The sequence below is a fragment of the Rhinolophus hipposideros genome (genome assembly GCF_964194185.1).
Source record: "Rhinolophus hipposideros genome assembly, chromosome: 5".
In the NCBI taxonomy this organism is placed as follows: domain Eukaryota; kingdom Metazoa; phylum Chordata; class Mammalia; order Chiroptera; family Rhinolophidae; genus Rhinolophus; species Rhinolophus hipposideros.
In genome coordinates this window covers 1,390,226-1,406,566 of record NC_138051.1, presented here as the reverse complement: position 1 = coordinate 1,406,566, position 16,341 = coordinate 1,390,226, and the positions used below count along the sequence as shown (strand labels likewise).

Here is a 16,341-nt window from a genome sequence, read left to right as displayed (position 1 = left end):
GCTTTTAGCTTTCCCCTATTGAGTATAATATCAGCAGTGTGTTTATCATATGTGCCTTTTATTATGTCGAGATATACTCCCTCTATTTCCATAGTGCTGAGAGTTGTTATCCTAAATAAATGCTGGATTTTGTCAAGTGCTCTTTCTGCATCTATTCATATGACCATGATTTTTATTTTTCATTTTTTGTGTGTGGTGTATCATGTTAATTGATTTGCAAATATTGAATCTTGCATACCAGGAATGAATCTCCCTTGATAGTGGTGTATGATTTTTTAAACATATTTCTGAATTTGGTTTGCTAATATTTTGTTGAGGATTTTTGCATCTATATTCATTAGGGATACCAGCCCATAGTTTCCTTTGTTTCTTAGTGTCTTTGTCTGGCTTTGGGATCAGGGAAATGGTGGCCTTGTAAAATGAGCTTCGGAGCCTTCCTCTTGGATTTTTTAAAACAGTTTGAGGAGAATACGTGTTCATTCTTTTTTGAATGTATTGTAAAATTCACCTATGAAGCCATCTGGTCCTTTTGTTTGCTGGTAGCTTGTTGATTACTGATTCGATTTCATTGGTAATAATTGGTCTGTTCAGATTTTGTTTTTTCCGTTTTTTTGATTTTGTTTTTTCTTGATTCAGCCTTGGAAGATTATACGCTTCTAGGAATTTATCCATTTCTTCCAGACTGCCCAATTTGTTGGTGTGTAGTTGCTCATAGTATTTTCTTAATTTTTTTTGTATTTCTGTGGGGTCTCGTCATTTCTCTTTTTTCATTCCTGATTTTATTTATTTGGGTCCTTAGATTTTTCTTCATGAGTCTGGTTAAAGGATTGTCAATTTTGTTTATCTTTTCAAAACACCAGCTCTTGATTTCATTGATCTTTTCTATCATTTTAGTCTCTATTTCATTCATTTCTGCTCTGATCTTTACGATTTCCTTCCTTGTGCTCCCTTTAGGCTTTGTTTGCCATTCTTTTTCCAGTTCTATTAAGTGTAAAGTTAGACTATGTATTTGAGATTTTCTTGTTTAAGTAGGCCTGCATTGCTATGAATTTTCCTCTTAGGACTGCTTTCGCTGTCTCATGGATTTTGGGTTGTTGTGTTTTCATTTTCATTTGTCTCCAGGTATCTTTTGATTTCTTTCTTGATCTCATTGTTGACCTATTCATTATTTAGTAGCATGTCAGCCAGTCTCCATCTGCTATTTTTTTTCTTGTAATTGATTTCTAGTTTCATACCATTGTGGTCAGAGAAGATACTTGGTATGATTTCAGTCTTCTTAAATTTACTGACTTGTTTTGAGGCCTAACATGGTTTATCTTGGAAAAGATAGACCACGTGCACTTGAAAAGAATGTATATTTGGCTGCTTTTGGGTGAAATGTTCTAAAAATATCAATTAAATCTATCTGGTCTAGTGTATCATTAAAGGCTGCTCTTTCCATGTTGATTTTCTGTCTGGAAGATTTGTCCATAGGTATCAGTAGGGTGTTAAAGTCCCCTACTTTGATTGTGTTATTGTTGATCTCTGTCTTTATGTCACTGAACATTTGTTTTATATACTTAGATGCTCCTATACTGGGTGCCTAAATGTCTAGTAGGGTGATGTCCTCTTGTGGGATTGATCCCTTTATTATTTTGTAATGCGTTCCTTTGTCTATTACAGTCTTTGCTTTAAAGTCTATTTTGTGTATGTATTGCTATCCCAGCCTTTTTCTCATGTCCATTTGTGAGAAATATCTTTTTCCAATCCTTTTACTTTCAGCTTGTATGTATCTTTTGATCTACAGTGGGTGTCTTGCAGAGAGCATATGCATGGGTCTTGTTTTCTTATCCATTTAGCTACCCTTTCTTTTCATTGGATTTTTAATCCTTTTACATTTAATGTGATTATTGATTAGTACATATTAGGTTGATGCAAGAGTAACTGCTTTTTTTTGCAATTGTTTTTAACCTTTTAAACTGCAATTAGTTTTGCACCAACCTAACAGTTATTGCCATTTTATTCATATTTTTGATCTTTGTTTTCTCCTTTCTTCTATTTTTCAAAAGTCCTTTTAAACATTTTTTGTATTACTGGCTTGGTGATAATGAAATCCTTTAGCTTTTTCTTATCTGGGAAGCTCTTTAATTTTATCTGTCCTTCAATTTTAAATGATAGCCTTTCTGTGTAGTCTTGGTTGTAGGCACTTGTTTGTCATTACTTTAAATATTTCCTGCCACTCCCTTCCGGCCAGCAAAGTTTCTGGTGAGAAATCTGCTGATAATCTTATGGGAGCTCCCTGTAAATAACTAGTTGTCTTTCTCTTTTTGTTTTCAGAATTTTCTTTAACTGTTGCCATTTTAATTATGAAGTGTCTAGATGTGGGTCTGTTTGGGTTCATCTTGTTTGGGACTCTCTGCGCTTCCTGGGATTGTATATCTAGTTCCTTCACCAGCTTAGGGACGTTTTCAGTCATCATTTCTTCAAATAGGTTCTCCAGCCCTTGCTCCCTTCTCTTCTCCTTCTGATACTTATAATGCAAATGTTATGCTTGATATTGTCCCAAAGTTTACTTTCAAACTATCGTTTTATAAAAAATTCTTTTACTTTTGTGTTCTGATTTTGTGTTTTCTGCTACTTTGCCTTCTACTTGCCGATTCAATCCTCTGGTTAATCTAATCTGATGTTGACTTCTAGTGTGTTCATTTCAATTATTGTGTTCTTTATTTCTGACCAGTTCTTTTTTATTCTTTCTATGTCCTTCTTTATGCTAGCTATCTCTGTAGAAATTCTCACTAAGTTCCTTAACCATTCTTATAACCAGTGTTTTAAAGTTGTCTGTGGTAGGTTGGTTGCCTCTATTTCATTTAGTTCTATTTCTGGAGGTTTCTCCTGTTCTTTAATTTAGGATGTTTCTTTATTTCCTCATCATGGCTGTCTCTTTACGTTTGCTTCTATGTATTAGGTAGATCTCCTATTGTCTCTCAGTCTTTGCTAGGTAGCCTTATGTAGTATGTGTCCTGTGTAGTCTGATTGTGCAACTCCCTGATCGCCTGTGTGTGTATTCCAGGAATGTCCCTTTCATTGTGTTCTTCTGTTGTAGTTGAGCCCTCATTGCTTTTGGTATGTCAGTGGGTGGGCTTTCCTCCCAGGCTGGCTGACTGTGCGAACTGGTTGCACACATCAGCTGTTGTGTGGGGGCTGAACCCTCAGAGGAGGATTTGCCCCTGCATGCTCTTGTGCCTGTTGAGATCACCCTTTCGGTTTGCAGTTTATGGGACTAACCAGGTAGTGCTCTGGTGTGGTCTGAAACTGGCTGCTGGGTGTGTTGTTCCTGGTGTCTTAGGACGGTCTCCCATGCAGGTCAGTTTCAGCCTTGCATGTGACTGGCCCATGGCTACATGGCAAGAGCCACAAAACGATATATGATTGGCTGCTGCCTGTGCTAAACCTGTTTTCGGCCTCGCTGTGAACTGAGACTTGATGCCCCCAGTATTGGGCCTGGGGAGGCTCAGCAAAAGCCTCAGGGTCCCCTAGGTCCAGTGCTACCTGCCCATTATCCGTCAGCTCAGCCATTGGAAGAGCATCCTTAGGTGCATGGCCGGGCTTGTTGACTTGGAGTTGAAAATTGCCCTTGGCAATGCAGCTCTAGTTGGGTGGGGTGGGATCGCAGGGAGTCATGAAGTATGGCAGGTGGTTTTTACAAAATTAATGCAGATTCAGGTCTTGTGCCAGTGCTCAGCCTGTGACCACTTTGCAAAGTACCCCGAGAGCACCACCGCCAGCCACCGCTCACCTCAGCCCACAGGTCCCGAGAAGCTGCAGCTCAGGGTCTGGTCCACTGTGGACTATCCAGTGCTGTAAGAGTCCTCATCAGCTTGTGGGAGTAGGGCTGGCCATTCAGTAGCTGTGTCCCTGGTCATGCAACACCAGCTGTGCAGGGTGGGGACCCAAGTGTCACCAAGGTGGTGTGTATACGTGGATTTCACCAGACTTAAGCGGTCTCAGATTTGGCCTTTTGGAGGAGGGTGCAACATAGAAAGGATGGCATCCTCCTGTAGGCTGCAGGTGAATCAGGCTCCAAACAGGGATAATGACTCCTATTCCTCCATCCCTTGCCTGAAGCCACACAACTCAAGTTTTCTCTGTATGTCTCTGGTGCTCATCAAGCTGCTCCACCAGAGATCAGGTGAGTGTTTGCAAGTGAATGAGTCTGTGTGGGGGCTTTTTAAGAGGGCGTCACGGTTTCCAGCCACCTTCTGTCTCGCTGGGATGGGCAGAGACCTAAGTTTTATCATCAGATGTTGTGGGAACTCCTCTTCCTGGCACAGGACCCCTGGGCTAGGGAGCGTACTATGGGATTGGGACTCCTCCCTCTTCAGGGGAGACTTTCAACACAGAAATGTTCACTATCCTTTTCTTTTTTTAAAAGTCTGCCTCTTCATGTTGTTTTCAGCAAAAGCATTAGTCTGAAGCAACCTAGTTCCTGAGAGCGAGGAGCAGAAGTCATAGCTCAGGTTATCAATCAAAACTCTACTGCTTATTAGCTGTCTTCAACCACTATCTTGGGGTCAGCTCGTTTCATGTCTCCACCCCTCCTACCAGTCTCGCTATGGCCTCTTCTTTATATCCTTAGTTATAGGGGATCTGTTCAGCTAGTATTCAGATGATTCTGGACGTTGATTGTTCTATAATTTGTAATATTGGTGTGATCCTGGGAGGCAGAAGGCATAGTGTTTACCTAATCCACCATCTTGGATCTTTTGGCTACTGTTTTCTTAAACACAGTAGTCACAATGTAACTCCTGCATCATTTCTGTACCTGTTTCTATTGTCTATATTTTCTCTTGATCCTATTATTTTCACATGCCTGGTAATTTTTGCTAGCATGATAGAGCGTGTATATGAGAAATTGTAGAAGTTTTGGATATTACTTCCTCCAGAGAAATAACCCTATCCTTTGGAACACAGCAGCTGGACAGATCACTTTATTTCAATCAGAAACAGGTGATTTGAGTCTTTGTCTCAAAGGTGGCATTTTTCGTGAGGCCCTCTCTTTAACTTCTAGTTTGAACCCACTTAAGGGTGTAGTCTTCTACTGAATCTGACTTGAGAGTTGGAGGTGTTTATAGGGCCTCTCTTCCTTGGAGGAACACTTATTTTAATTTTTGCTTCTCAATATTATGAGATGGATAAAAAATTCCCTCTGCTTTTCAGGGATTTTCTACTTAGCTTCTTAGTCTCTGAGTCTGTGCAGCAAATTTCTTGGTGGCAAAGTAAGTGTAAAAAATCATTTTTTGCTTCCTCCCTTCTTGTCCAGAACCTTGACCCCTTAGTCCTGGCTACTTGGGAATCCCCAAACTTCAATTTTTGTGTACCCTGCCCACAAGACTATTGTTTTCTCTGTTTTTGGCAGAAATTCTCTGCTAAGTTTCATAGTTTCTTGTCCTGCAATGTGAATTAAGTAAATTCCTGGAGGAGAAAAGAGAAGCACAGAACATCACAAGATCACTTTTTTGAAGTTCTCTTGGCTTCATGATTTTTGTTTGTTAAAAGGTCCTGGCTGTTTCAGTAAGTGTCTGAAGTTTTCACTGTTCTTTTTTAAAAACCTGCCTCTTCATGTTGTTTTCAGCAAACGCATTAGTCTGGAGCAACCTAGGTCCTGAGAGCCAGGAGCAGAAGTCACAGCTCGGGTTATCAATCAAAACTCTACTGCTTATTAGTTGTGTAACTTTGGCAAGTTATGTAACCTAGGTAAACATTCTGAGTTTTAATTTTCTTTTAAATGAAATGAAAATAACACTATATCATAAAGCTGTAACAAAAGCACTTAATGAGAGCTTATATGTGCTAGGCACTTGATATGGATTTAATAATTTAATGATACATATAGCTGTTTTCTCCCATTTCCTTTTTCAAGATACCGATAAGTGATGGACCAAAGATTTGACTCAAGCACTTTTCTTACTAACTACTCAATATCATTTGTATAATATTGCTTTAGTATTGTGCCTGACACCAGTAAGAGCTCAATAAATGTCAGCTATTATTATACAAAAATACAAATGCTTCAGAAATATACACTAATCACATAACTTTTTTTATTTTGTTTTTTTCTGATTTATTTTTCTCCTTTTCATTTTTGCAAAATCATTCTCATGTATTTCAATTTATTTTAAAAGAAGCCATTGTGCAAAATGAATATCTCAAAGCCTACTGAATGGATAGATAATAATTTGCTTAACCATTATTCTACTGTTGGATACGTACAAGGTTTCCATTTAAAAAGTTTTTTTTTAGACAGTATAAATATCAGTGCTGTTAACATTTTTGTCTTTATCTATTTTCCGTATTTGAAGTATCTTCTCAGAGTAAAATCCTAAGAGTAGAATTATTGGTTCAAGACTATGAAAATTTTATTATTGTTGACACAACAGCTATACTGTTTCCCAAAGAGCTGTAGTAATTGTGGTATCACTAGCAACAATGAAAGGTTTGTATCAAGAGAACAGAAAATTACAGCTATGGAGTATAGGAATGAAGAAAGTGTGGATTGGAAAGAGAAAGGAGAAATAAATTTTGAGTCTAAGTAAGAAAAGAATGGAGTATGTGGGTACTATTTCTTGTGAAGCAGGGGTATTAGTTTCACTTAAAGGAGTAGGGATGAAAAAAGAGACTGGGCTCTGTTGAAAATTCAAATGCTTAAATATAAACACACGCACATACACATCATACTTTTTCAAGAACAATGTTTCCATGATAGCTTTCAAAAGATCTGTGTCTCCCATTCCCATCAATGCAATCTTGGATACAAATAAATACTATTTAGGTATAATTTACAAGTAGACTATCTGATACGTTAGGGTTCTGCTACAGTAGGGATCATCACCATCACTTCTTATTCTACCCTATCACCAAACATTTAGCAATTTGGTGTTTAGATCTTTATCATTATTTTAAGATATACAGAGATATGATCTCCTTTAAGGATACCATATTAAATCATAAAAATAACTGCACATATAAATTACAAAACAACCACACAGAATGTTGTTTTCACTTAGTTCAGTCAATTCAGTACTGGAAGCAGGAGGCCTATGTTCTAATGCCCTGTTTCACTATTTGGTGTGTAATTTTGGTCCTTGACTGCTTTATCTATATATTGGGATTACATTTTATTTGACTAATAAAAGCCAGCATTAGAACATGGCATCTCTTGTTTTACATTCCTGATCTTAAGTTTGAAATGAAAGAATCTCTCCTTTTGCTAATGCCTAGTATGCTCTGAATATCATGTTAGACTTGAAGTTATTATTTTAAAAGCTACTTTCGACCATTTGCTCCTTCTACCATCAGATGGATATCACTGCATACATGTAAAAGGAAATGCCTTCCTACCACTGCCTTCCTCCTGCTACTTTGCTCCTACCATAGATTTTGTGGCAGTAAGTACCTGCTCAGCAGGTAAGAAAGCGCCTTGAAAATGTAGGCTTAAAGAGAGACCTTCTTCTTTTGTCTATGTACTATTGCCTCCCCAATAAAAAAATTAAAAAGCCTTCTCTGTTAACTTCTTCATTGTGTACACAGGTAAGTAAGTGCCTGATTGTGCACGTTCCATTTGAGTTCCCTTCCAGTTTCCAGCAGTCCCAGTAAATTTTAGTAGAGATGCTGAGGAATCATGGAGTGTGAGGATGATCACTGGCTTGAGAGGGATCCAAATCCTGTCTCTATTACTTACTGGTTAAGTGACTTTGGCAAGTGACCTAACCTCTCTAAACCTCAGTTTTCTCATATACAAAATAAACTTAGTTAACACCTATAACACCAAATTATTAGAATTAAGTTAATCAAATGGCAATTGGAATTATGAATAAATGAGGCATAAATGCATGATTTAGAAAATGAGAGAACCACTGAATAAAAGTAGTGTTTGAGCTGATTCAAATACAGAGGCTGGTTTGATTCCTAGGGTCCTTAAAAATCGATGTTCTTCCAGACGGGGGAGCTTTGAATACAAAGGCTTTGAATTCCTTCATGCTCCAATAGATACCAGTGCTATGGTACAGAAACACATCACATTAAAAACAATAACCAAAGCAAAGAATAATTTTATGCTTATTCAATTAGTGGAAAAATTTGCTGTTGGAAGTGTGGTGGAGACACTGCATCAAAAATTAGTAAAACCTTTCAGGGTAATAATGTAGCTATTGTACAGAGAACTGTAAAATGCCCATACTCTTTGAACAAACATTCCACTCACAAGACCTTATCCTAAGAAATAATTCAAATAAGGAAAATAGTTATACTTTTATTTACTAGTGCCTGACACATAAAAGGTACTCAGTATTTCTTCAAATGAATACCTTTATTTGTACTGATTTCTCCAAATCATTACCCTTGGTTCCTTTCCATTATGATTTATCTATTTTCATCATCTGGGGATAGTTTTAGAATCAAAGTAAAATCAAACTTTGTCCAGTCTCAGATCGTGCATCTTCTTTAGTAACTTGATTGTTGATTGCTATCAGACTCCCTTACCTCATGGTACGTTCACACTCTGAACTCAGTTGACTGTCACAAAGAAATCAAGTTGATCATACACTATATACTTGACCTAATCAAAAAGAAACCTGAAGCTTCCTTCAAGCTCCTAAGATCTTGTCAACACCCTTTCTCCTGTCTAAACAGTCACCTCACTGCCTGCTTCATTAAGACAAAAGACAGCCAGGAACCTTCACACCCATCCTCACCTGATCTTCAACATATCTGTAGCCCTGTATATTTCCCTCTAGGATCTGAGAAGAAATTACCATCTTTTTCCTTTCAAATATCTTGCTTCCTTCTTCTAATCCCATCCAAAATTTTCCATTTTTCAAGTTTAAATATCTCCCTTCCTCTTTTTTTGAGACATAGTTCACATACCATAAAATTCACCTATTTAGTGTACAATTCAGTTGTTTTTAGTATATTGTTATACAAGGTTTTAGCATCAAGGTTGTGCAACCATTACCACTATGGAATTCCAGTACATTTTCATCTCTCCTAAAGACACCCCATACATGTTAGCAGCCAATCCCCACTCTCAGTGCCTGGCATCTACTAATATACTTTCTGTCTCTATGGATTTGCCTATTCTAGACATTTCATATAAATGGAATCAAGCAGTATTTGGCCTTTTGTGTCTGGCTTCTTTCACGTTAGCGTAATATTTCCAAGGTTCATCCATGGTACATCTTACATTACTACTTCATTCCTTTTTATTGCTATACAATATTCCATTATACAGGTCTGACAATTAAGTTTGTAAACTTTGTTGCAACAATGTTGCTAACCTTTTTTGTATCAGAGGAGTTAGTCACTATGAATTTGTACCAACTGAACCAACAGTTAACCAATTTACTATGTGGAAGTGCTGAAAAAGTTAGACGACCTGAACTTTTCGTCAAATATTCATGGCTCTTGTATCATGACAATGCAGCAGCTCGATATGACACGATCACAACACGGCACTGTCTGTAAGAGTTTTCAGCCAGCAAACATAACTGTATTGGAACACCCTCGCTACTCACCTGATCTGGCCCCCAATGACTTCTTTCTTTACCCAAAGATAAAGAAAATATTGAAAGGAAGACATTTTAATGACATTTAGGACATCAAGGGTACTATGATGGCAGCTATGATGGCCATTACATAAAGTTCTAAAATTGCTTTGAAGGGTGGACTAGGTGCTGGTGTTGGTGCATAGCTTCCCACCTTTGAACATGACCATAGTGATATTTAGCCAAAGAGGTATGTAGCTTTTTCTAGGATGAGTTTGTGAACTTGATTGTCAGAACTTGTATAGCTGGAGCACATTTTGTTTATTCATTCATAATTCATAGATATTTGGGTTTGTTTCTATTTTTGGTTCTTATGAATAATCCTGCTATAAACATTCATGTAAAAGTTTTTGTGTTAACATATTTTCAATTCTCCTGGGTACATACACCTAGGAAGGCAATTGCAAATTATCTTTTGATATCCAAATCTGTTCTGAGTTCAGACAGCCTGGGATATCCCCCACAATGCAAACAGCTCTCCACCCCACCTTCACTCAAACATCTGCAGTCTTCAGAATGTACACGTATTAATTACAATTTCTTTCCAATTAAACTGAGGGTAGGGGTCAGTTCTCACAGTTCAGATCATATAGTAGGTGTTTAATATATGTATATCGACATACTGATACTGCACGATGGCCACAAATGAAAAAATGATGATTTATTCACTCTTTCATTAGACAGATATTTGAATAGCTACTGTATGCTGTTCACTGTGCTTAATGTTGGGAATAAATAGTGGATGAAATTTATTGATTCGTTTCATCTTACCCCAAGTGCCAGTTCAACTCCACAAATATTTACTGACTACTTATGTGAATGGCATAGTGTCAGGTATGACAGGAGGCACAAATAGGAATAAGAGATAGTCTGAAGCCTTTTATGGCAGTACATAAACCATATATATAACAATAACAAAATGAAACAACAATAGCAGCAACACTGGATATTAAATACTGTAAGTACAAAACGGAGGTTCAACTGAGCATGTATGATGGAGAGACTAGAAAGACAGGCATCAAGAAATATTTCTTGAAGTTGAAGGTGGGACCTGAGAAAGGGCCTCAAAGAAGGTGGCATCTGATAGAGATTTTTAGGGAAAGGAAAAGTATTTCAGGCAGAGGAAAGCATGAACAAAGATAGACAGGATATAGTATAGAACATTTTTTTCAGAGAGCAACTTAGTTAGGAATGCACTATAGATAGCTAATGAGAGATATGGTCATAGTGTGAAGGGTGTTGAATGTTAGGTTTAGCATTTAAATAGGCTTAGAAGAATGGGTCTAAAGTCTTCCCATAAAAAATTCAAATTACTTTAGTGATTCCTTAACCTTTTCTTAAAACTTTTCTATTATGTATGTTTTCTAAAGTGACCATGTAAATTAGTGATACCATGTTTCTCCGAAAATAAGACCTAGCCGGACCATCAGCTCTAATGCGTCTTTTGGAGCAAAAATTAATATAAGACCCGGGCTTATTTTAATATAATACCAGGTCTTATATTAATTTTTGCTCCAAAAGATGCATTAGAGCTGATTGTCCAGCTAGGTCTTATTTTCAGGGAAACATGGTATCTCCTTCCCATAAGAAACAAAAAATAAAATCTTGACAGCTAAGTGAGCATGCTATTAGGGAAAGAGAATTTCAATAAACCTAGTACTGTATCCTATACTTTTGGGAATATGAAAGGCTTAAAACAGACATACGGGCAAATCCCAATAGCTAGAAGAGCAGAAACAAGACTGAGAGAAAAATAATAGCATTCATTAAGCTCATAATAACAGCCATCGTGCCTGGTGATTTACATATAATATCCTTGATCCACCAAACAACCCCATTTAAGTTTATGGCAACTGAGGCTCAGAGAGGTCAAGTAAATTGATCAAGGCTGCCAAGCTAATAAGCTCAGCTAGTAAAATGTCCACACCAGTTTTGAACCCAGGGCTGTGTGATGCCGTACTTCCCCCATTGTTCACTTTTGTTTTTACCATACAAAGGAGTGAGGCTAGGATGGAAGGATCATGACGCATGTGTCAATTAATGAGGCTAAATATTTAACACCTGGGCTTGATGGGGTGGAGGAAAAACAGGTTGAAATTTTCAAAACTGGGTTTAGAATGGCTTAGAGATCAACCCTGAGAGAGATCAAGTGTAGTAGGGTTGCTTCTTGACCCAATCTGAATGATGATCACACTACAGATCTTACTTAGGAATAGTAAGTAATTTGGAAACAAGAGAGCAAACTCCAAGAGAACACGGGTATTTGTCTGTGTTCACTGATGCATTCCAAGTTCCTAATGCAGTGATTAGCACACAGTAGGCCCACAGTAAGCTTTTGCTGAAATCACAAATAGTCATGTAAGACGTATTCTCATTTGAATACTCTTGAAGGCCCTGAAGTACAGGTAAAGACTGCAGAGTAGTAAGTTTAAAAACCATTCAAGTTATTAGGATACTCTCTTTAACACTTGATTGACCTCATGGCAAAACCTACTAAAACAACAGACGAAAAAGTTATAGTCGTAAAACATTAGTATGATTTTACAAAAAAAGGTAGACAAAAGAATGAAAAGACACTTTTGTATTATATATGGTATCTAGTGTTTTGTGGCTAATCAAATGTCACTGAGATGAAACACAGAATTTTGACCTACTGCTTTAATATTTCAAACCGCTGTGAACAGTGTATCCAAGTGACTGCTTCTGGAAAAAATGGTTATCTAATCTAAATACTCTAAAAATGGACAAGTTCCTTACTATAGATGGCAACTAATAGAATGCAAATCTCAAATTCATTAACTCAAAGATGTAACAAGAGCACACTTACAAAAGCATTTTTCTAACTTTGATAGTATGTTTCTATTAGAACATGCAAAGAAAACTGCAACAAAGAGCATTAAGGAAAAAAAAAAGCCTTTGGGAGATAGCAATCCTCTTCAAAGAAACACTTTTAAAGAGAATTAAAAGCAGGTTTGCAGGTTCCATGACTTTCCCTTTATTTTTCACAAGCTTTTCTAATATTTGTTTTTGGATGGAATCAATGAATAACTACCACTTATCACAAAACATCCTCTCTCAGATATGTGCTTTATATATTGCAATCTTCTGAACAGTTTTTCAAGCTGCTCAAGTCTTTCAACCCCAGCAATTTTTCTTGTTTCTATTACACTGCACTTATTCCATGAAATAGCACAGAAACCAATTTAATCAACTTTGCTTTTTTAAAAAAAAAACAAAACTCCTTTGCTTTCCGAAGTTTTCAAAAGGCAATACTAGTATATCTCAATCAATATTTTAGCTGTTTTGTGTCTTTTTCATTTAGTTCCAATCTTTACTTACTTCAGTAATTCTTAATACTATAGTTCAACAGTTTGTCAGAATGACCTTACCATATTTTCTTCTATATTACAGTAACGTAGAAGACAGTGAACACCTTCTCTCTAAGCAATTAATTAAAACTTGCTTGAGGCAGTCTACATGACTGTAACCCTATAATGACAACAGACATTTTGTCTTGCCTTTTCAACTACTGCAGAAATGTGGTAGTCTTTAAAAAGATAACGCATTAATTTTTAAGGTCTTAGATCTTTCATGTCTACAGAAGGTTAAAACGTATTTTTTCCTTTTATTGTAACATGTAATTTAAAACATTTTCTAATAAACTCTAAACAAAGTAACTTTTAAAAAGAACTAGAATTAAAATAATTGCAAATTCTGAGGACAGATTAGGTAACAATCTCAAAAGAAAAAAATACACTGGCTTCATTCTTTTAAAAATCCTTGAAGTACAACACAGTTCGCTTGATATTCTAAAATTACTAGTTGTTGAGATTTCATAAGTTCCAAATAGACTGATTCCTTCAGTACACATCCACCCACCCCAAGTACTGCGGTGCTTGAAAACAGAAGCCAAGAAATAAAAATTGTTGAGTGTTCATTACCACTTTACATATACTTATAAAACATTGAGAACATAGGAAACAGAAATTCTTTCTTAACCATCTTTTGTCCTTTGTGAGCCAATCCCCCCCCCACTTAAAATCTGGGCTGAGGCTCCTGATTCTTGCACCATGCTGTAAAACCCCAAAGAACAAATAGCTGCGGCTGTTGAACTGATCCGAATTTAATTAAATCACAAGGGGAAAGGCCTCGTCTAACTTTCACAAACGCTACGTGTTACGACGATGATTATTTTTAAGTCTGAGGCAGCTGTTCTCAGGCACAGGGCGACCCCGTAGTCTAAACCCGACAGGTGCAGGAATTGAAGCTCCCCAGTCCCACCAAGGCCCCACCACGCACTGGAGTCCTTCGGCGCGGCTCTCACGCCGGCGAGGTGAGCACGCCTCCCGGCTGCCGTAAAGCGTCGCGTCCCGAGACCAACCGCTACCTGGAGACTCGCTCGAGTTCCCGCGTCACGTCACGGCGGACGCCGCTACGCCTCTCCCGGGGAAGGCGGACGTGATCGCGGGCAGAGCGGGGCACTCACGAGTTACGCCACCAAGCACGGCATGTCGTTTTTGAAAGAGGACAGAATTTTAACAAATGGGTTCTATCCTTTGGCGAGCGCATTAAGAAAATTTTGTCGGGGAGAAAATTTTCCATCTTACACGTTGACACAAAACTCAGATAAATTCTTACTGGAGGCTGGAGATGAGCACAAACTGGTGGAATAATCTAACTTTTCACATAAAACACAATTTCAAACCTTCAAAATACGGGCTGTATAAGTGGCAACAAGCATCACCTTTTCAAGACCTCGCCGGCACAGGAAGTGTGGGAGGGACACCCCCAAATCATCCCCCTGCCCGCACAGGAAGTGTTATGTTTCCCCTCCCCCAGGACGGCCTTCTTCCCCTCCCCCAACCGGAAGTGAGGCGCCCCCATTCAGTCGGCCTCAAAAAGAGACAAACCAATTAACAACAGCAAGAGAGGGACGGTCTTCAGGGGTGAAGAGCACCCCCACGGTGGCCACCCCCAAGCTCGCCTTGCTTACTGACCTGCTGACGATAGGGGCAGGCAGGGGCCTGGGGCTAAAGAAAGTCCCTGCACAGAGGACAATTCTCTGAGCCCCTCTCAATCGCATTCACTCTTCTCACTCCGTCGTCTCACAGCTTGACAAAAATTCCTCCGCAGTACTTTATTATGATATCCTTCTTTCTCTACGTAATTGTTTAACTATCTTTCCATAAGCAACTTCTCTTATCGCACTAACATTTAAAATTGTTTCGGTAAGGAGAGAAATGAAATACTATTCCCAACACCTTCCGAAAAATGAAGGGATTATTTTGTTCAGAAGCGGCGAACGGCTACGTGACTACGCAAAGCGAGCCTTTATTTCGCGAAGGTTTCTGGGAAATGTAGTTTTTTTTAGAATTGCTAAGGCCTGACGTAAGTATTGTGACTTAAATTGGCAATTACTATAGAATGGAGTCCTTGAAAACACAAATTTCGTGTTCGACGGCAGGCTGACCTAGCAGGCTCCGGCACCAAATGGGCCAATACTTTGTTTCCCTTTTCCTCTGGAACTTACTTGAACCGAAATTTCCCTTCACCCCGGCCCGAGGTTCTGGTCGTCCCGCCCTCCTCCTTTGGCCACACTCTCCTTAGCCAATCAGAAGCCCTCTAGGTCTCATTCTATTGGGGTAGGAACGCGAGAAGGCGGGGCCTCACGGTGATGCCTCCTGAGGGACGGAGGCGCGACGGGGCAGAGAGGGTCGAGGGCTTGTGCGCGCGTGCGGGCTCGCTCCTCAAGGAGCGCGGCGGCGAGTGCGCGCGCGGAGGGCGGGGCGCGGGGCTGGGAGGAGGCGGGCTGGCTGGTGGGCTGGGCGGGCGGCCGGGCGGCCGGGAGCGCGCGGTGGACTCGGCGGCGTCGAGTAGTTAGTTGTTGTTAGTGTCAGTTGGTCGGCGGCGGTGGCCGCGGTGAGCAGGAAGGGGACCGGCCGGCGGGCGATGGTGGTCACCGCGGCGGCGTGTGCGCCCCTCAGGTAACGGGGGCCAGGCTGTCCGCGTCCCCTCCGTACCCCCCTCCCCTCGCGCGGGCGTGCGGAACCAGGGTCGCCGCGAGCTGCGGGCGCTAGCTGGGGGGAGTCCGGGCGGGGCAGCGCCGCGGCGGGGGCTCGGGCGGCGGCCCGGCGGGGGCTCTCCGGCTCTCCGGCGCCGGCCACCCCGCGCCCCCGCGCCCCCGCGAACCCCGGGGCCCGCGGGCAGCGCGCGCCCCCTCGCGCCCCTGCCTGCAGCGGCTCGGCGCCCCCCAGAGGAGGGAAAGTTGGGACCTGGCGGCGACGGCCGCCTCCGGGCGCGGCTGGGAGCCGGGTGGGCAAAGTGGGGGCTGCACGGGGGAGCCGGCGCGGGGAGCTCGGGCACGAGGGGCTCCCGTCCCTCCGCCGAGTCCGGGGGACGTCTCGCCGCAGTCCCCGCAGTCCCCGCAGTCCCCGCAGTCCCGCGGCTCCCGAGCCGGAGCGCCTGGGCGAAACCCGGGGCTCTGTGCCGGCTCACTTGGGGCTGCGCTAACTGGTGTTCGGCGTTGCTCGCTTGCTCGGTTGCTTTCTCCTTTGCCCTTTGACTCATCCCGTTCTTGCAACTTTTCTCACCTCCCGCGACGCGGACTTGCGGTCTGAACCCCCTGCCCAACCCCTCCCCGTCGCCTGCACCGCCCGCCTGAGAGTTGGATTTCGTTTCTCGTCCCTTGGCGACGTTGGAGACTGCTGAGAGCAACAGGAAAGAGGAGCCCTCCCACCTTTAAATGTTACTTTCTTGCAATCCG

At 40.8% G+C, this 16,341-nt stretch overlaps 2 protein-coding genes across 4 annotated transcripts in view; one reads left to right on the top strand and one right to left on the bottom strand.

The window, feature by feature from the left end:
* The window catches only part of HMG20A (high mobility group 20A), a 73,728-nt gene extending 58,850 nt beyond the window's left edge, over nucleotides 1-14,878 (bottom strand). Inside the window, exon 1 of the mRNA XM_081047900.1 lies at nucleotides 14,576-14,878. Coding sequence (XP_080904026.1) covers nucleotides 14,576-14,661 — 86 coding nt within the window. The 5' untranslated portion in view covers nucleotides 14,662-14,878. The remainder of the gene's footprint in view (nucleotides 1-14,575) is intronic.
* A 496-nt stretch (nucleotides 14,879-15,374) lies between these two features.
* Nucleotides 15,375-16,341, top strand: part of PEAK1 (pseudopodium enriched atypical kinase 1) — a 406,475-nt gene continuing 405,508 nt past the window's right edge. For 2 of the 3 annotated variants that reach the window (XM_081049469.1, XM_081049468.1), the window contains exon 1: nucleotides 15,406-15,562. The gene's annotated coding sequence lies outside the window, so the exon portion shown is untranslated. Of the gene's footprint in view, nucleotides 15,563-16,341 lie in introns of all 3 variants that reach the window. The other variant, XR_013993428.1, reaches the window with a different exon arrangement.